The 20,947-nt window shown below is 46.0% G+C and overlaps 1 protein-coding gene across 1 annotated transcript; it reads right to left on the minus strand.

Annotated features, from left to right (window-relative positions):
• Window positions 1–774: 774 nt before the first annotated feature.
• HMGCL (3-hydroxy-3-methylglutaryl-CoA lyase) lies at window positions 775–13,796 on the minus strand. The gene is made up of 9 exons (XM_036745077.1): window positions 13,681–13,796; window positions 12,124–12,207; window positions 11,162–11,269; window positions 10,122–10,217; window positions 9,085–9,233; window positions 8,225–8,288; window positions 6,719–6,907; window positions 4,387–4,512; window positions 775–1,580 (listed from the first exon to the last, which is right to left on the minus strand). The coding sequence occupies exons 1-9, from the start codon at window positions 13,741–13,743 to the stop codon at window positions 1,473–1,475; spliced, it is 987 nt and encodes a 328-aa protein (XP_036600972.1). The 5' UTR covers window positions 13,744–13,796; the 3' UTR covers window positions 775–1,472.
• Window positions 13,797–20,947: the final 7,151 nt, after the last annotated feature.

Raw genomic sequence — 20,947 nt, forward strand, 5'->3', positions numbered from 1 at the left:
CTCGAGCTACTCATGGGTGGGAGGCTGGTGCGGTCCAGTTAACATTAAATTCTGAATATACTTCCACATGTACATATTATCTCCCCTAGAAGGTAAACGGAAGTCAGGGATAGCTTCACTATTGCCTTTGGGTCCCTAGTGCTTAGCTAAGAGTACATCTTAGAAGCTCAATAAATGATAAAGAGCTTGGTGGAGTAGACAGAGCACTGGACCTGATGTTGGAAGTCATGGGATTAAATCCTTCCTCAAACACTGGTCAATTAATGAGTCAATTAACACTTCACCTCAGTTTCATCTGTAAAATAAAGGGCCTCTAAGGTCCCTCCCAGCCCTGAATCTATGATCTAGTAGTAAACTACTAAGTTGCTGACACTACCTGTATGACCTTAGGCAAGTCTTCCCTGGGGCCTCAGTTTCTCCATCTGTTAGAAGTGTGTGTGTGTATCTGGGGGGTTGTACTGGATGGCCTCTATTATTATTTACAGCTCCACATCTCCGATCCCAATCATTAACTTTTCTCTATGAGCTGTTTTATCATCCCTTTCTAAAACAGCCCTGGTCAGAAAGGCCAAGTCCATTTCCTAAGTGGGCACTGGGAAGGCTAGCTTATGGCTCAGGCAGACCCTAGTTCAACCTCTCTTCATGCTGTCTGTGGCTCTTGCTTTCCTTCAAGGATCTCAGCTTCCTCTCATCCCTCAAATTGTATATCCAAGATGAGAATCAAAGCAATCTGTACTCCCTCCCCCGCATTGGCACTCGTGGAGTTCTGGAGGCTCACTGGAATTCCACCTTTTATTTACATTGGCTAGAGATACATTTAAAAATCATTTCCAGGTAGAGAATGGCATCTGAGGGTTTCCAATATCATAGTCCTGCAACTGGCAGGATGGCACTGGGGAGCAGCCTTTCAGGAAATCCTAAGACGGATTTAATCTTCAGCAGGACCAAAGCCCTTTCCATCCCCAGATAACAGATGGCGACTGGGGGTGTCAGTGATCAAAGCCTTAGATGGAGAGGCTGAGCTCTTAGGAGGGGGAGCCAGGAAGAATTTCACAGAAGCAGGATATAATGAGGAAGGGGTTCCAAGGCCTTCTCCTAGCACCCTCCAGGATGTCTCCTTCTTCTCAGGGTCAAAGATGGAAGGAAAATGTACCAGGAAAATTTCCAGAGTCATAAGCCTCTTCATGGGGAGGATTTGGGGCTTCTTCCTCTGACCCAATTCATCCAGCTTACTTAAGGGAAGCTTTTCCAGCCATGTGTACTGAGCTGAAGTTGATTTCCTAAAGACGTCAGTTCTTAATTCCATTTCTTTAGCACCTCCCAGCCCTGGCACTGCCATTTCTGGGCTATTGTCAGTGTGTCCCTTAATGTGGCAAAGGGACAGCACTATTTGTTCTGAAGGTCCGTGGCTGCTGCTGGGGTCTGGTTAGCCCAGACCGTTGGGGGAAGGCAGAGCAGAAGAAGGGGTGAAGTCACAGCCTGGGACTGAAAGTGGCCTGGGCCACTTTGGAATTGCTTTTTCTATTCAAGGCCTTGCAGATAAATTTTCCAGCTTCCAACAACTTCGGAAGGCTCACTCCCTTGAAGAAATAAGTCATAAAATGGAGGGTCAGTTTCTCAGTAACCACTAGCCTGGAAAGGAGGGAGAGGGAACAAAACCTGACAGATGGAAACACATGGCTGGTAAACTCAGATGGTAATAAAAATACAGGGAAAATGGCCTACCTTTACGTGGGAAAATATGACCAGCAGCAGTTATGTGGCTGTGAGACCTTATGGGGTCAGGGAGAGAGGAAGGAAAAAAACCAGCCAGATTAGAAGCCTTTTAGCCCTCCCCTATCATCCTGTGAGGCTGAGAACCTTGGCCAGTCTGAGCCCATTTGTTCCATGAAGCAGAGACAGAAGGGCATTATGGGAATTGTTAGGCCAGTGTAATGGAGATTATATCAGTCTAAGAAGTCAGGAGGCTTGGCTTCCAATGAACTTGTGATCTTTAGCAAATACAAGGCCTCAATTTCCCCTTCTGTAAAGTAAGGGTTCAGTTTTCTGTTCTAAGGGCCCTCTTAGCTCTGACATTCTGTGGTCTATGGGCCCTCCCAGCTCTGACATTCTGTGTTCTAAGATCCCTCCCAGCTCTGACATTCTCGGTTCTAAGGGCCCTCCCAGCTCTGACATTCTGGGTTCTAAGGCTCCTCCCATCTCTGACATTCTGTGTTCTGAGGGTTTGGCTCTGATATCATAGGTTCTAAAGTCCTTCTCAGCTCTGATATTTCAGTTTCTAAGGAGCCTCTCAGCTCTGGTATTCTATGTTCTGGGGTCCCTCTTAGCTCTCACATTCTACGTTCTAACATACTGTGCTCCTTGTCTTCAAACATTTGAAGGGCAGTCATATGAGGAAAGGATTAGTCTTATTCTACTTGGTCCCAGTGGAGAGAAAGTGGGAGGAAATTGTGAGGGGGTGAATTTTAACTCAATGTATGAAAAAAAATCTATGAACAATTAAAGCTGTTGCATCCAAAGAATCTGGTACTGGACAAGAAATAGAGAAGTTGGTCAGTGGAATAGATTAGGTACACAATAAACAGAAGTAAATAACCACAGTAACATGTTTTTTGAACCTAAAGATTCAAGCTTTTGGGAAACTGCTGGGAAAACTGGAAGTCAGCCTGGCAGAAACTAAGCATAGACCAACATCTCACACAGTATACTAAGATAAGGTCAAAATGGGTACACAATTTAAACATAAAGGATGATATTATAAGCAAATTGGGGAAGCATGGGAAAAATATCTATGAATAAGAGAGGAGTTCATGACCAAATGTGAGACAGAGAGGACCATGGTAGGTAAAATGGATAATTTTGATTATGTGGAATTTAAAAGTTTTTGCATAAACAAAACCAAAGAAGCCAAAATTAGAAGTGAAGAAGGAAACTGGGAAAAATGTTTACAACACATTTCTCTGATAAAGGCCTCATTTCTCTAATATAAAGGGAACTAAGCCAAAACTATAGAAATAAGAGCCATTCCCTAATTGATAAATGGTCAAAGATATGATATGCACAGGCAGTTTTCAGAAGAAAAAAATCAAAGCTAGCAATAATCATATAAAAATGTTCTAAATTACTACAAGAGAAATGCAAATTAAAACAACTCTGAGGTACCACCTCACACCTGAGATTACTAACATGACAGAGAAGGAAAGTAACAAATGCTGAGATAGATGAGGAAAGATAGGTACAGTAACGAATGCATTATTGGTGGAGTTGTGAACTGCTCCAATCATGTGGGACAACAATTTGGAACTATGCCTAAAAGTCTATAAAACTATGCATACCCTTTGACCCAGTAATACCACTTGGTCTATACTCCAAGGAGATAAGGGCCCTCTCAGAAAAAAAAAAAAGGAAAAAGACTCACATGCACAAAAATATTTATATTAATTCTTTTGTGACAGCAAAAATTGGAAACGAGGGAATGCCCATCCATGGGGGAATGGCTGAACAAACTGTAGTATATGATTGTGAAGGGATACTACTGTGCTATAAGAAATGATTAAAGGGATGGTTTTAGAAAAAAATGGTTGGTTTGTATGAACAGATACACAAGGAAGTGAGCATAACCAGGGGAAAATTCTAATAGTAATTGTTACAGTAAAAGCAATACTGTAATGATAATCAACTGTGAAGGACAGCCACTTTGATCAATATAAAGATGGACCACAATTCCAAAGGACTCATAATGAAAAATGCTATCTGCCTCCAGAGACAGAACTGATGGACTCACAGAACAAAGCATTTTTTTTCTTGCTTTCCCCTGCTAAGAACATGGTTGATATGGAAATGTTTGTATGACTTCACATGTATAATGAGTATACTATTTCTTGCCTTCTCAATGTGTGGGGGAAGGGCCGGATGGAGAGAAATCTAGAACTGAAAATTCAAAAACAACAAAACCCAACAAAGCTGCTGCCAAGTGAATAGGCCCTTAGGGAGCAGTGGGTCCCCAACGTTAGGTCTTCAAGCAGAGACTGGATGGACTCTTATCAGCTGTGTTGTAGTCGTTTCCTATCAATATGTTAGACTCTCCAGCGCCAACATTCTGTGTTTTAAGTTCTGTTCTGGCTTTCACATTCTACTATGGTCTAAGCTCCCTTATATTCCTAATGTTTTAGGGTTCCTGTACCACTTCACCAGCCTATTTACTCTGCTGCCTCCAGGGCATCCACGAATCTGTTTGCTGATCTTTTTCCTCCTTTATTTTTTGCAGGAAAATACAAGGTCCCTTTAGGAAGGCCAAAGCAGTTTGTTCAGGTAGGAGATAATGTAAACCAAAGAACTGTCCAGTGACTCTGGCACCGTGACCACTAGGGGGCAGACGACACTTACTGTTTCGATCCCCAGTCCATTCAGCATGTACAGAAGGTCTTCTGTTGCCACGTTTCCTGATGCACCCTCAGCATATGGGCAACCCCCAAGCCCAGCCACTGCTGAATCCACCACAGTCACTCCCATCTGGAAACACAAGTATGAGGAGAAATGGCTGCCTTGTGAGGATTCTGGGACATTCCCTCGACCTCTATAAATTTTCCCTTGGTTTGAGGAGATGCTTGCAATTCCACCATTAAGGAGCCATTCCTTAGGCTTAAGGGTGTACCGGTGGGAAAGATAAACACAGGCTATCATCAGGCCCACATAACTCACTGTAAAGTGGATTAATTTATTGGATTTCTTTCTGGGGGGAAGATTTTAATAGAGGGGAAGAAGAATAAAACCTGAGGGTAAGAGACACCTGAGGGTATGGAGGCAGGAGAAATCCACAGAGGGAGAAAATGTTTAAGTGGGATTTATCAAAAACAAGCTTGAAAGTTTCAGAATGTTAGGAGTGGAAGGCACCCTGGAGGCCATCTACTCTGATGACTCATTTTACAGATGAGGACAACATAGGCCCTGAGAAGTGAAGTGACCTTCCCATAGTCCTGCAGGTGGTAAGCAGCAAAGCAGGATTCAAACCCAAGTCTGATGATTCCAAATCTAGTGCTTTATAACACTTATTTTACAGGGCTAGGAAACTGAGGCCCATATAGGTAGTTTGACTTACTCAGGGCCCATAGAGGTGAGTGACAAAGTCAGGGAATCTAGGGCCTTCAACCTCCTAATTCTGCCTAGGTCGGCCAGTCCTGGTCAGGATGAGTACACGTCTGAGAGGCCCTTTAAAATTTCATCTCCTAAGCCCAGGGAAAACAATGAGAAGACTGAGTCAGGTGACTGAGAGGCCACAGCTGGTGATGAAGGAACTAAATCTTAGAAAATTTCTGGCAAGAGACAACTGGCCAGAGGAGCTTGCTTCCGGTGCCTCCCCTAGGCCAGGGCACTCAAAGCTGCTGTCACTTCTCCCTCTTCCTGATGCTGGCCATGATACAAGTTAGGAAAGAAAGGCCAGACACCTGCAGAAAGATGGGAGGTCATGGGGACGAAAGACAGATGAGGACGGTCCCAAGATCTGGCTGGCCATTAGCCTCATCTGCCCTCTCCCCTTCTGAGCACACCCAACTGAGCCTGGAATGGACTCCTCCTAATGCTGGTTGCAAATGTTTCCCCTTCTTTTGAGACCAAACTCAGGATGCTGCCTGCTCCATGAAGACTTAGAAGATCCTTACCCAACCCTGGACAGAAGCGATTGAGCTCTGCCTCCTCCAATTCCAGACCCTCCTGTTTAGCCCTTAAAACCCTCTACAACGTTGCCCCAAACCACTTTTTCACCCTTATACGCTAGAGCCCAGCACTTCATCTCAAGTCTCCACATCTTTGCCCGGGCTGCCCTCTGTCCTTACCTCCACCTAACTGGATCCCTCTTCTACATGAAGCCTTTCCTGACCACCCCCTTGTGGGTTCACTCAAGAAAATATTCGCTCCTTGTGAGCAAGAACTGTTTCTTTGGGGTTCTGTATTCCTGGTGCCTAGCAGTGTCTGGCATTGAGTAAGTGCTTAATAAAGACTTGCTGAGTGATTATTTGTGTATTTGTCTTGGTAGCTAGGTGGCGCAGTGGATACAGTGCTGGGCTTGGAGTCAGGAAGACCTGAATTCAAATCAGGCCTCTGACACTTACTAGCTGTGGCAAGTCACTTAACCTGTTTGCCTCAGTTTCCTCATTTGTAAAATGGAGGTAAAAATAGCACCTATGTCCCAGAGTTGTTGTGAGGACCAAATGAGGTAATTGTAAAGAACTTAGCGCAGTGCCTGGCACGTAGTGTACACTATACAAATGTTAACTATTATCATTATATGTGTTAGCTGTTTTTATGATTCTCTCCTTCCATTCTAGGCTGACAGCTGAGTCTGGGTTTGGTACTTAGGTGCTTAACACTTTGTTGTTCAACGTTAGGGCAGACATAGGGCTGGCATCAAAAGAACTCTCTGTATTTAAGAGGGCAATGAATGGAATTGATGGAGTTTCCTTTTCATGAAGATGTTAGCACAACACAGCCTCAGTGGAAACCAGACTAAGGTCCATCCCTCTGCGGGAAGAGATCATAGGACTCAGATCCGGAAAGGGCTGTGAGATCATCTAGTCCAACCTGTTCATTTTACAAAGGTGGAAACTGAGGCCAAGGCAGGAGAGCCAGGATTTCAACCCACATCTACTAAATCCAATTCTATTGCTCCCTTCCCCCCATAGCACACATTTTTTCTTTTGAAGATTCACTGCCTTTCCTTTACCTGAAGAGCCATTAAGATGTTGGTGAGGGCTTGTCCATAGGTGTCATGGCAATGGACGGCCAGGGCACTCACTGGCACTTCCTTCATGACAGCAGACAGCATATCCTTCATGCCAGCCACGGTGCCCACGCCGATGGTGTCACCCAGCGAGATCTCAAAGCAGCCCATTGAGTACAGCTTCTTAGCCACCTGGAGAATGAAGAGGACACTGGGCAGGGGGTGATCTCCATGGGCTGAGATACAGGTGAAGGAAGAGAAACACTTGGCCCTCTACTGCAACATGGCCACAAACTGGTCATGGCACAAAGAGGCAACCCCACCTAGGGCTGAGGGCCACCACAGAAGGAGACATTGCTTCCAGATCTCGCCTTTGACTGTGTCCCTATGGATCAGGTCACAGGACTGGAGGGGTTCTCAGAGGCCATTTAAACCAAACTCACACCCACGCACAAACTGCTTCTTAGAAAAGTGTCTATCAGTCTTTGCTTAAACACCTCCAGAGACAGAAAACTCATTATCCCTCCAGGCAGCCCACTGGACTTTTCTAAGGCTCTCATCATTAGGTTTTCTCAGACCCTCTGCAGCTTCTTCCTGCCCCAAGCCCCTTCCCAAGCTCTGTGCTCTGAGGCCAGAGAATAACCCTAAGCTCTCTTGGACAGGACAGCAATCACATCACTGAAGAGCAGTCACATCTGAATTTTTTCTTCTGTAAGCTAAACATTTCGAGTTCTTTTAATGGTTCCTTATGGGACGTGACCTTGGAACCCTTCATCCTTCCAGTGCTTATGAAAGTACCTGGCACACAGTACATACCTAATAAATATCATTACTTGCTGGTTCCATGTCATTTCATGTACATTCAATCTCCTCCAACAAACTCCTATACCTAGATGCTGCCTCTCTCCCAAGCCAAGTTTCCATTTCCCTAGAGCAATGTCCACAGGGGATGATGGACAAATGTTTGCTAACAATCAGTCCAGGAAGTTTTTCCCTTGGAAAGAGCCCACATCCAGGCACAGATAAATAATCTCTCCAATGAGAATTCAGGTGAGCCCCGCACTTGGGAAAGGCTACACGTCCACTGGTGAACAAGGGTTAATTCTCAGATGGGCCACTGGAAGGGTGACAGGAGAAGAGGAAAAATGACTTCATGGGGACACAAATAGTGTCTCCTAACACTGGAAGGAAAGAGGGGTTGATAAGCTTGGTTCTGCTTGGCCCAGCAGGCAGAACTACGGGAACAGCTGGAAGGTTCAGAGAAGCAGAACGTCAAGCAATGCAAAGGAAGAAACTCCCTAATTCCTGACAATATTTTAGAGTGGGCTGCCTCTGAAGGCAGCAAGATCCCATCTGAGAAAGTCCTTCAGCAGAGGCTGGATGACCACTTGTCAGAGATTGCTGTATAGAAGGTTCACGAGCTCTCAGCGCCCCTGGCCTCCTCCCCTTGTCTTCTCACCCACAAGGTAGCCAAACCTTTGCAAAACTCCCGTTCCAACAGAGACACACCTCAGCTACTTTGGCTGGGGAGATTTTCCCTTCATACGGGCATCCAAGCACGCAGGACACGTACCTGCCAGGAAAACATGCCCTTGTCAGGGGAGCCCCAAGTGGTGAAAGAACCAAGGCCCAGAGAAAGCCCTGTAATGTGTCATACTGCTACTCCCAACCACCCTCCACTGGGGGGTGGGTTCATGTATGGAGCCTGAACCAACATGGCTGATGATTCCGTCTACACAGACGTGCAGATCACAGGCCTCCCTATGCCTCAGGAAACAAGCTACAGGGGCCAAAGGTCATCACCCAGTGACAACTGACCCCTCTACACTTCCTGAGGCTGCCTTCCAGACAAAGGTCAAGGGCCTCTCTTGGACAGCTTGTGCTCAGCTGGCGCTGGAGATTCAGGGTCTCCTCCGAGCCATGAGGAGGCATGAGAGAAAGATGTCAGTGGAGGGTCTCACTAATAAAAGAAATACTGTCTTGGACTCACCAAGAACTCAAAAGAACCAAGACTTTTCCATTTTTCTGATTTCATTTTCCAACTGCATCTCTGAAATTCATGGGATCATGAACTCCATTTTATAGATAGGGAAACTGAGGCCCAGTGAGGTTGAGAGACTTGTCAAGGTCCCACAAGGAATAAGGAGCAAGGACTTGAACCCAGACTCTGAGTTGAAGTCCAGCCCACCTAGCCAGTGGCAGAGCCCAGATGGGCACTGCCAACCCTCAGACCGCTGAGGCCCACTGTCCTGGCAGACTCAGCTCAGGATGAGGGGATGCCACCTCTGGCCAACGGCTGGCTCACGGGGGCGAGGCTGGCCACACTGCAGGGAGCCCGGGGGCAGGGAAAGCAGGGCCTGCAGGCTCACCCTCGGACGGGAATGTGGGCGGCTCTGGCTTCGCTCAGGACTTTCTCAAACCGCTCTAAGCTCTCGTCAATGGAGCAGTTGATGTTCTTCTTGCTGAAGAGCTCTGAGGCAGCCCCAAAGATGGCCACTTCCTTGGCCCCTGCAGCGACCTAGCAACAAGCAAGGTGATGTGGTCAAGCAGTACATCTGTAACAACAACGCTGGCTGTGGAGCTACAGACCTGGGCTCCAATCCCAACTCAGCCTCTTCCTGCCTCTGGAACCTTGGGCACCTCAGTTCCTTCCTCTCTAAAATGAGGGGGTTCCTTCTGGCTCTGTATCTGTGATTCTGGGAGGTCACAGGATACCACCTTAATGTGACCTAAAGTCCCTATTCTCAACTGGGGCCTGAAGGCCAATCGATGGAGAAACTGCTCATTCAGACACAGGACCCAAGTCTGTACTGCCTTTTCTTCCTGGAAATTAAGAGACTGGCAGAATGATTGAATGATTCTGTATACCTATTATATCCCTCCAGAAGTAGCGATAATCCCAATAACCACCATTTCTACAGCACTTCCTACAGGCCAGGCACCGTGCTCAGTGCACTACCATTAGAATCTCGGAGTGGAAGGTCCTTGAGGACAGGAGCTGGTTACCTCAGACCCTAACACAATAACAGGCATTTAATACATGTTTGGGGCACTGGACTCAACTGGAATGGAAACTAACTCAATGCTTGCTTGTACTGGCTCAAAGATTTAGAGTTGGAAGGGCCTTGGAACCAATTTCCTCATATTACACATGATGAAACTGAGACCTAATGGGGCCTCATGTGACTTGCCCATGGTCACAAAGGCAGAATCAGGATTTGAACCCAGGTCCTGTGGCTGCCAAGCCCAGTGCTCTTTCCACTGGGGAAAACAAACCAAACAAGCCTCCCCAGGTGAGAGACCCTCCCGGAGGTGAGAGAGGACTGAGCCTCAAAGACCAGCTGGGGTCACCGTGAGCCAAGGCCTGAAGCTTGGGGCTGTGATTGATGGAACATGTTCCTTTTACCGCTGCCTGGAAGCCTGTAAGATTGGGGGTCAGGACTGAGTAGCGGATGCCAGGAAACTTCTTGATGCCTCTCAGGACTTCAGCATGATCTGCCATCTGGGAAGGTAGGAGAGAAACATCCCAGGGTTAGAAGGAACCAGGAGCATTCAGGATTCTCAGTGACAGAGAAGCATCCAGGACCTGGAATCAGAGGGCTAGAACTGAAAGGGACCTCAGAGGCCATCCAGTACCAGCCCACTATTTAGATGAGGAAACTGAGGCACAGGGAAGGATGTAGGCCTGAGTGCCGAGCCCCAGGCAATGGAACAGAAGGCACAGCTCCTACAGAACAGCAGTGATGCTGGGGATGCAAAGTGGTGCCTTTTCTATGACCAAACTGGGAGGCACAGGATCATGGGCCCATTTTACAGAAGGGTAAACTAAGACCAAGAGAAGGTATGAATTCTCCAGGGTCATAAGCACCTAGCTCTGAGTGGGAAGGGACTCCAAGGTCTTCTAGTCAGACCTCTTAACAAGGAGGAAATTGAGGCCATGGAGAGAGCAGAGAGTGAGGCCCAGTGAGTGAGCAGAGCCAGCCACAGTGCGCAGGCCTCCCAACTCCTAGTTTTTTCCTCTATATCACACTTCTCAGAGTGAACTGAGGGAGGCCTGCAGTATAGACAATATGCCCTTCACTCTCGCCTCCCCGGCCACTGCCTACCTACATGGAGCTTTCCTGACTCCCTGCAGTTGTTAGCACCCTCTCCCTTCTCTACTGATCTAGCACTCACTTCTATCTTGTATCCCCCACCCCTCCCGCCCCCAGTAGAGTCAAGTAAGCTCCTTGGAGGCAGGGATGGTTTCCTGTAGTGCCCAGTTGCCAGTCTGGCACACAGCAGGGGCTTAATAAATGCTCTGCTGGACTGGATCAGGAGACCATGATGGACAAGGGTGTGGTATGCCCAAAGGAGCCTAGTAATAACCACATGCAAAAGATTTCAATTCCCAGCACAAGTGAAGCTTTCCATCCTCAAAAGCCCCAAGCTGGAGGCCGCTCTCACCTGGGGCACCCACTTGGGGGATACGAAGCTGGTGGCCTCGATGATGGGGAGTCCTGCCTCAGACAACATGTCTATCAGCCTGATTTTCAGCTGAGCAGGTACGATATGCTGCAGAGGGGAGAGAGGCAGAGAGAGCTCAAGAATGAATATAACCAGGAAGCCCTGGGCCCCGGGGCTTAACTGCTGCTAGGGCGCACCCAACCTCTGAACTGCCATTCCTAGGCCAGGCCCTGGTCCACAGGGCAGGGTTTTTCTTAAACTCAGTCAATATTTATGTTGGGAGTCAGAGACTAACCAAAAGTCAAGGACCGCCCCACCCCCAAAGCACACGCCCCCACCAACGGCCACCAGCCCTTTGTCTGCTTCACCTGCTTGTCCCCAGAGCCTCTCCCTCACAGCCCATATATCCAGCTGGCCTGAAGTCCTGTCAACTCGTCCTTCTCTTCGAGCTGCTGAGCTCCTAGTCCAGGCCCTCCTCCCCTTGGCCTCTAGCACTGTTAACAACTTCCTGACTGTTGTTTCCCGGGCCTGATTTCTCCCTCCTCTCACATCTGGTTCTAGAGTGAACCTGCCAAGTCAACCTTCCATCACGTCCCTCCTCCAATCTTGCAATGGCTCCACACGACCTCTAAGTAAGAGGAACAGATGATTTTAGGTCTTAGAGATGACGGAATCATAAGCTGAGAACTCTCCAGGTTATCAACTGTGACTCCCTCATTTTACAGCCGAGTAAACAGAGGCCCAGAGACGTGAAGAGAGGTCTTATTTGCCTCGGTTCACCCATCTAATCAGTGCCTGAGGTGACTCCCCAGTCCAGCGCTCTATTCACTACCCGCCTGGCCCAGAACACCACTTTTTCTCAGCTCTCTCAGTACTTGGTGGATGAATTAGACACCATATCTGAATGAGTCGACATAGGAGGTATTCCACAAGTGCAGGGCTAACAGATTTTTCCCATTTACCTTTTCATTTTGCAGACCATCTCGAGGGCCGACCTCCACGATTTTAACCTTCTTTGGGAATGCAGGTAGGCTGGAGGAGCTGATCTTGAACACAGGAAGGAAGAGAATGAATGGTTGGCACATTTCACTACGGGAAGGGATGACAGCTGAAATAACTGAGCATTATTCTGTAACACTAACAATGCAGGTAGTACTCCCTACCATTTTAATCATTTGACCCGCATTACGAACAAAAAGGAACCTTCCAAGCCTGAAATCCACCTTTCAAAACAATTTAAATTTATTTATTTCCATTAACAACAATAGAACACCTTTTCTCCCTCCCCTCTTCCCATCCCTCAAAGAAAAAAGAAGAGCCTTGTAACAAATATGTATAATTAAACAAAACAAATTCTTGCAGTGGTCACGTCTTAAAAATAGACATCTCAATATGTACCTGGAGTCCCTCCTCTCTCTATCAGGAGGTGGAAGAAATCCATCTTTTTAAAAATGACACAAACAAGGCAGAACTGCTTTATGGCTGGGATCCATCCTCCAGAGCAATGTAAAAATTCCCATTTATTTACCCCCCCCCCCCACGTTGTCCTCTGGGAAGGATTTCAGTCCCTTCTGACCCACGGACAGCTCCATCCCCTCAGGCGCCCCCCCTCCAAAGCTTTGCTTTTTAACCCTCAGATACTTTTGTCCCTTACAGATTCTGTGTTTGTGTAGGGCTGTAAATCTGGAGCATCGTTATCAGAAGCAGTGAGTCTCCAGGCAGGCAGGGACCCCGGAGTCTCCCCTAGACTCTATGCCTCCCCCCATAGTTCGGCACGCATTAGGTGCTCTATAAGAGATGGCCAAACTGAATTGTCACATCCTCCCCCCCTCCCCCCAAGAGAGGAGCTGTAAGAGTGGATCAGGGCGGACTCAGGAGGACCTGGGTTCAAATCCCACTTCTGACATTTACTAGTGGTGTGACCAGGAGCAGGTTATTTCTCCTCTCCGCAAACAAATACGTACGTGTCAAGGGATATACGGGATAAATAGGAAATAATGAACGGAGGGGAGGCACGGGACCTAGAGGGGTCACGGAGGGCTTCCTGTAGGAGGCGAGCTTTTAGTTGGGACTTAAAGGAAGCCAGGGAGGTCAGGAGTGGGAGTGGAGGAGGGAGAGTGTTCCAGGCCCGGGGGACCCACACAATTGTTTGCCAGCTGTCTCCCCTTCCTCCCCCCCCCCATCTCCTCGAGGGCAGGGGACAGCTTTTGCCTTTCTTTCTATCCTCAGCGCATTTGCGTAGTGCCCGGCATACAGAAGGTGCTTCATAAATGCTTGCGGACCGGAAGAGGACTTCTGAGGAATCATCCGGTCAAAAGCCTTCATTTTGCAGGTGCGAAAAGTCTGGAAAGGGGGCCTGGTGCGAATGTTGTCAAGCCAGGGTTGCCCCTCCCCCTTCAACTCCGCCCCCAAGCTCAGTCAAGGTCAGGGTCAGGGTCGCGGGCGTCGCGGGAGACGGAATGAGGCGGAGAAAAGAAAGGAAGAGCAGCGGTGCCGGGCGGTGTCTGGGGGGAACTTACAGTCCGCAGGGAAGACGCCCCGACCATCCTTAGCAGCGGCGACGATCTCCAAAGCGGCCACATCGTGGGAGGCCCGAACTACGCAGGCGCCGTATGCGCGCTGGGTCACATGGTGCGGCCGCGCGCTGGGCGGGGGCGGGGCCCGCTCCTGGGAGCGCACGCCCGCAGGGGGCGGTGCACTGCACTCTGTGTCCTTGTCCGCGGGTTCCCCCTCGTGGCCCTTTGAGGCACGGCCGAGTATTATAGGACAGTATTATAGGACGTTCCACGCGCCTCTCCAACCAGCCAAAGCACGTCCAGGTCCTTCAGGCAATGCCCACGTGGCTTGTTTGTTCGCCAGCCTCCTCCCTCTGACTTTTATTCTCAATTCGAGTGGAGTCCACAAGGTTTTATTAGTAATGGTCATGGCCAGACTCCTCACTAGTTTCTTGAAATACAAAGATTAAAAGCAAAACAAAGTACAGAGATTAAACAAAAGTACAAAGATTAAAAACAAAACAAAGATTAAAAAGAGAAAACCCACAAGCGGTTCCTGCCCCTTGGGGCTTTCATTCTGCCTCTCCTGGAGACCCTCCCGCTTGAAGTCTGTCCTAAACTGTCCTGACCAGAAGTGAGCACGTGCCCCAGACAGAGGGCACCCCTAGAACTGGACCTGCTTCTCTTGGAGAAACTCAAGATCTCATTAGAGTTTGTTTGTTTGTGTTGGCTGGTATTTGTAAGGAGGATTATGTCATCCTCTTTAGAGTTCAGTTTCTCAGGATCCATGGCCATGGAAATATCTCCTTTCCAGGTGGTATATAATAACTCCCAGAATAGCCCCAAGGATCCCTCAACAGGCCCCACTGAGGCTTGAGGGGATTTAGGGGAGTGCACACGCTGTGCCTGTCTTGATTGGCCCGTTCCAGATGGGGTAGTTGAGTTGCCTTCCATTCACACCGCCCCTGCCAGAAGGGTTAACCCCTCCACAGTTGTCTTCCTGTCCTTCCTGTCTGACCGGATCAAGAGTCAACTTGTTAGAGGCTGGAGTCCAAAAACTCCAGTGCATCCTGTGTGTTATCTGTGGAACAGCTAGCTTTACATACATATATATGTATTTATACATACACATATATATATATATATATATATATATATATATATATATATATATATATATATATACATATATATCACATGATTCATCTTAAATTGTGTAACCTTGGTGCCCAATTTTCCTTATTCAAAATGTTCAATCTTAGACACATGATGTCTGAGGGCAAGAAGCCGTCATCAGTTTGGATATTTCTTTCTCAAGAGAGACAATGCTTGAATTTAGATTAATGTTGAATGAAGAAAAACTTGTTTCTGGCAAAGGCAGAGTACAGAATGAATATATATGTGTGTGTGTGTGTGTGTGTGTGTGTGTGTGTGTGTGTGTGTGCACGTGTGTGCATGCACACGCACGCGCACACACACACATATATATTGTTGACCTGAAAGTTTAGTTAAAGGAAGCAAACAGGCTAGGTGATATATAAATTCATATAGTTTATTCCCTTAAAGCTAGTGATATATGATCATGGAATCAGAAGCAAACTTCTGATTGACTGGAAGAAGAAAGACAAGGTTTAAGTAACAGTCAACTCCAGTTTTTGATCTCCATATCATAAGAAAGGAAGTTCTTAGTTGAAGGAGAAAATTGACAAGATAGTCTGAAGGGATTGTCAACATATAGATATATACATATATATGTGTGTGTATATATGTACTGATGATCTTTGAGATTATTTGAACCCCAATAAAATCCTAAGTATCCAAACTGCTTTGCTCTATTCTAAAAATGCCCTTTCTGTGTCAGCAACTTCAAAGACCAGATAAGGTTGACAAGGAGTATCTTTCCTGTTGGTGACAGTGATGGGGTGCTTGGGTGCTTGTAGTTGGACCCTAATTCTAACATCACATTTCTCCTTAGCCTCTGCTTGGGTCCCTGTGCCTGGACCCCAATTCCAAAATCACATCCAGTCCCAAAATCACATCTTTCCCTAGCCTCAAAATACTGTCTCAGGCAGTTCCTCTCCAGTTCAAGGGCAGCATGCCCTAGCAAAACACTTATCTCTCCTCCTGATACTGTGGCCAGCTGTACCTATAGAATTTATTAGTTTGGACTCCCTGTGTACATGCTGATGTGGCCATGTACTGGGTCATAGAGATATTCACTACTCACTGGCCTGTCATGTGCATGCTTGACCCAGACATATATATACTGCCTTATATTTATCTTGTCTAACAAGACATTGATGGAAGCAGCCTAGATAGTTCCAGTCAGCCCTGACTCTTAGTTGACTTAGTGATGTTTCAGGCCTAAGACCGCACCTCCAGGTAGACCCCTCCTTGGGCTATTTCCCAGTGAACTCTGGGTAAGATACCTGCACAGTTGATACAAAAAGTGCATGTTCCCTTAAGAATTGACCATCCCTTAACTACTCTCTAATCCCACCCCAAAACACCTAATTAACGTATTTGGCATGTTTCATCCCAAAATCTCCTATAAAACTTTACTTGTACTCCTGTAAGTTTGCAGGTTCCCTAAGAATTCTTGCCCACTGAAAAGCGTAATAAATCTTTGCCACCTTGACTTAAAGAATGCTTGAGTCTGCGAATTCATTCCAGATAGCCCCGACCCTCTCCAGTATTTGGGTCCTTGAGGGGTACTCCCCCTCAACTACCCAGCCTGGGAACTTCAGTTTGGGGTTCCTGGACCTCATCTCCCCAACTCTCAACAACAGGATATCTGCAACCAGAATGATGGGACTTCTCTTATCTTGGTATCCTAGGGACATTCGCCTATACAGGAGAAGCACAGACATCCTGGGATCATAATTTCTAACTGACACTACTTTGTTAATTGTCTTGTCTTACTGTATTTATAACTTGTTCAACTAAGAAACTTACTTTCTCATGATATGGAGACCATGAATTGGAGTTGGGATTGTTCTAAAGTGTATTTAAACCTTCTTGTTCTTTTATCAGTGAGTCAGACTCCATGATCATGTATCTGCTAGCATTAAGGGAATGTACAATATGAATTTATATGTCACCTAGCCAGTTTGCCTCCTTTAACTAAACTTTCAGGTCGACAATATACACACCCACACCCACCCATACACCCACACCCACACCCACACCCACACACACACACACACAACAATTAATGACTTCTTTTTGTCTGGCCATTCAACCATTTCTGAATTCACTTAATTACATTGTCAAGGGGTGTATGGAGTGTTCAAGGAAGACTAGCACCTCTGGTGTGAGGTTGCCAAGCACTTTTCAGGATTATTCATCCACCTTTGGTATCTACCTGGCACTGAATTCTCACCTGTGGCTCCAAGAAGCTGTAGCATGCCCAGCAGACACACGCTGGTAAAACTGTCTCAGCAAATGGGCTGAACTAGGTTGAGGGTAAGTGAAAGGTCTTAAACCCTTTGGTGAGTTGGAAGGGTGTCTACCTGAAGCATGTGAAGACTTCCCCTGGTAGAATGGGTGGATAACAACAATTTGCTGGCTGAAGCAGGTGTTGTGGAGCGCTTAGAGCTTGGCCAGACATAGAAAGCACCAAAGGTCATCCAATGTATCCCAAGCTATCACCAGTTGTCTTGACTTCTGTCTTGGCACTGGACTTCCATGACTCTGGAAGAGAGAGTGAGGCTGGAACTCTGACTCATTTATATCCAATTTATGTGTGAATCAAAAGACTTCATCCATGCCATTTTATTCATTTTCAGCTACCTCAAAGTCCTGTAGCAGCAGACAAGTGACAAAGCAGCAGTTGTGGATACATTGGGAATTGTAGTCACAGCCCTGCACACAAGCGGCCCAGGCTATAGAGTTGCCTTCTCACTGAGAGAGAGTTGCCAGCCCCCTGGGTGTCTGAGAAGCCTTTTTGAAGGAGTGAGCAAGGGGCTAGAAAAAAGTGTCCTAAAAATGGTCTCCTTCACCCAACCCTGGCCTGTTTACTATGGCAGAGAGGGATACTACCTTCAGGTCAAAACACACACACAAAATACAATAACTTTTGCAAAGATGATTCCACTCACCATCTGTACATGGAATGTATGCACACTGATGGACAACACAAAATCCAGTAGACCTGAAAGACAACAGCTCTTTTTGTAAGAGAATTCAGCAGGCATCACATCACATAGGAGCCCTGAGTAAAACAAAGCTGGCAAATGAAGGCCAGCCTACTGAAGTTGGAGCTGGATACATGTTTTTCTGTAGTGGCCACAGTGAACGTCATGAAGCTGGTGTAGGTTGTTGACTAATCTAGTCAACAGGCTTGGATGCCTCCCAAAAAGAATGAATGAGACTCAGGACAATTCAATCATCCCTTGAAGGAAAACACCATGCCACCATCATCATTTCCTATTTTCCCACCATGATGAACCCTGATGAGGTCAAAGAAAAATTTTATGAAGACCTGGAGACCCTTGTCATCAATGTACTGAAAGAGGACAAGCTTATGATACTGGGTGACTAATGCAAGAGTAAGCACAGACTACCAGACATAGCAGGGAGTCATTGGGAAGAATGGAGTTGGGAACAGCAACAGTCACTTACTACTGAATACTTGTGCATCTCATGACCCTCTCATCACCAACACAATAAAACTTATCTCAACACAATAAAACTTCATGGATGTACCCTCGAAGCAAACATTGGCATTTAATAGACTATGTAATTGTAAGGAGAAGAGACAGACAGGATGTGAGAGTGAGGAAGGCAATGTGTGGCTTAGAGTGCTGGACCAATCATAGACTTATCCTCTCCAAGCTAAATATTTGCATTGAACAAAAGTGATGGCCTCAGGGCAACACAACTACCAGAAAACTTTAATGTTGAGATTAAAGCCCTTCTCTGAGCAGTAACAGTTTGTTGCTAACTTGGAGGGAAAGCTGAATCAACATATGGTTGGCAGTAGTGGGGCAGAAAAGGCAGTTTTCAGAGATTTGGTACATAGCACAGCATTTGCTCATCTGGGCCAGAACACTGGCCACAGAACATCAAGATTGGTTTGATGAAAATGATGGGGAAATCCAGAAGTTACTAAGCAAAAAGTGAGTACGTCATAGGGTTTACCAGCAGGATAGTACATCCATCTCTAAGAGGGCAGCATTTAACTCCATCTAAAGTAAAGTACAACCTTACCCACATAACAACTGTGAGAACCATGGAAAGTACTGATGTCTTTTTAGGTTTCTATTTGAGTGACTCCCCTCCTTGATCACTTCCTCGATGAAACTATGAGCTATCCTGGCAAGGGTTACCTAAAACAGAAAAGTTATAGTGGAAAGTTCAGACAAAAGGAGATCCTCTGGAGAAAGAAATGGCAAACCACTCCAGTATCTTTGCCAAGAAAACCCCACAGCCAGTTTTAAAATGCTAAAAGATATTATATCAGAATGACATATTATGTATGGTCCATGGGGTCATGAAGAGTCAGACACTGAACATTCAGTTTCAAACTCTGGCCAAGATGTTGCCAAATGATGAACATATCAATTGTTTGTGATGCTATATACAGAACATATCACCAGGCAGTGAAGCAGTCTGACAAACCCAAAAGAAGTATTTGGAGTGAGTTAATTTGTTCGCCTGGTGCCTCCTGAAAGACCTCCTTGGTGGCACCCTTTGTTGTACCAGTTAGCATTTATTTCATCTTTGGACCATCCGGTTCTATGGAACATGCCCACCTTTGCCACCTACTTACATTGTCTGGATCTTCTTCATTCACCCTCTTCCCTTCAACATCCATCCATTCTTCTTTGAAGGCTCTCTGACTTCATTGGTGGTCTTGCTTCTTGAATAGAGAACTCTGTAACTTAATGGCTCCAGAGGAAAATAAAAGGGGTCCAATTAATAATTCCTTTGCAGAAAGGTAAGGACTCCACTTACTAGCTGTGTGACCTTGGGCAGGTCACTTAACCCCAATTGCCCTACCTTCTCCCCTCCAAAGGAAAAAAAAAAAGAAAATTATGGAGAAAAAGGTAAGGACTCTTCCCTGCTTTTGGTACTGGCTATTTATTGAATCAGCTACTTAATTTCAATGCCGTAGCCAAGAGGAACAATATTAGACCAGAGAAGGTTAGGAGAGTCAAATAGTTCTAGGCTTGGAAGAGGCACTCTGACCTGGCTTGGTGATGTCAAACCAGAAGTCTACCAAAAACAAAACAAAAAAACCCCAAATAGGCTACTATTCTCTTCTCTGTCCCTCTGGAATTCTCAAACAGGAACTCAATGGAATGCATGACAATAGTTTCCATTATCTATCAGCTCCCCAACTCCTTCTATCTGTCTTATTTCCAAGTTCTTTTAATTCACTCAAGCTCAATTCTTCTTATCTCCTTAGATTTATTTCTCCCTGTCTTCCCTTCAGATCCTTCTATTTATTCCCAGTTAAGTGAATTTTAATTGCAGTATGTTATCGGAGGTGATTACGTGTGGATTACTTTGGAGGCATTTAGCAAATTCTTTGGGGTCAGTAACATATGCCGTGCTCTGGTTAGCTCATAAATAGATGGTTTGAATGAAGATTGGGTTGAGATTGTGGAAAATATTATACTATTTTATATCATTTCTAATTTCAACCAGACCCAGAGCCTCCATTAATGAGTAACTGGATGAAGATCCAGGACCTGGGCTTCTTTGTTCTCTCTAAAAGTTTGCTCAGGCAATACCCTTACCTCTGTCAACAAGGCCAGATCATTAAGGACATTACCCTAACCCCAAGAGAGATTACCTTGCTTAATATTCTACAGGCATATACTATGTTATGGAATGTAATGAGACACAGAGACGCTGGGCTGTAGTTTCAACTGACTTTTGTCAACATCCTTTACAACTCTATTCCATTAAGGAAAATCCTCTTCTTGTATCAGGGTTAAACACACATGAGGGTCATAAAAATGAGGTAATACAGGCTTGCTAGCTCTGCTAAAATAACGTATATAAGTTTTCTCATTGCTTTGTTCTGGCAGCCAGAGCTTCTGCTCTGACTCCTTGTACGTACAAGTAAGCTAGCTTAGCTATGCTTTAAGGGAAAATAATAAACAACATGGATTTTTCTATCACCTAGCTCTGTTGTTTCCTTCAACCAGATTTTCAGGTTTAACAAGATTATCGATGGATTTGTCATACTGGTTTTGCCCTGACTATTAACATATATATCAGAATGTGATCGGGTTGTCTTCTAAAATGTCCTCTACAAGATAAACATTTTTATTGTTAC

The sequence above is a fragment of the Trichosurus vulpecula genome, chromosome 2, assembly GCF_011100635.1.
Source record: "Trichosurus vulpecula isolate mTriVul1 chromosome 2, mTriVul1.pri, whole genome shotgun sequence".
In the NCBI taxonomy this organism is placed as follows: Eukaryota; Metazoa; Chordata; class Mammalia; order Diprotodontia; family Phalangeridae; genus Trichosurus; species Trichosurus vulpecula.

What these genes read in the sequence shown, in the direction of transcription:
- HMGCL (XM_036745077.1), bottom strand. Translation starts at nt 13,743, where the DNA reads ATGTGGCCGCTTTGGAGATCGTCGCCGCTGCTAAGGATGGTCGGGGCG. An exon ending in TTACAGGCTTCCAGGCAGCG is followed by an intron (nt 9,234 to 10,121) that starts GTAAAAGGAACA and finishes GCTTGTTGCTAG; the next exon opens with GTCGCTGCAGGGGCCAAGGA. An exon ending in ACATCTTAATGGCTCTTCAG is followed by an intron (nt 4,513 to 6,718) that starts GTAAAGGAAAGG and finishes TTGTGTTTCCAG; the next exon opens with ATGGGAGTGACTGTGGTGGA.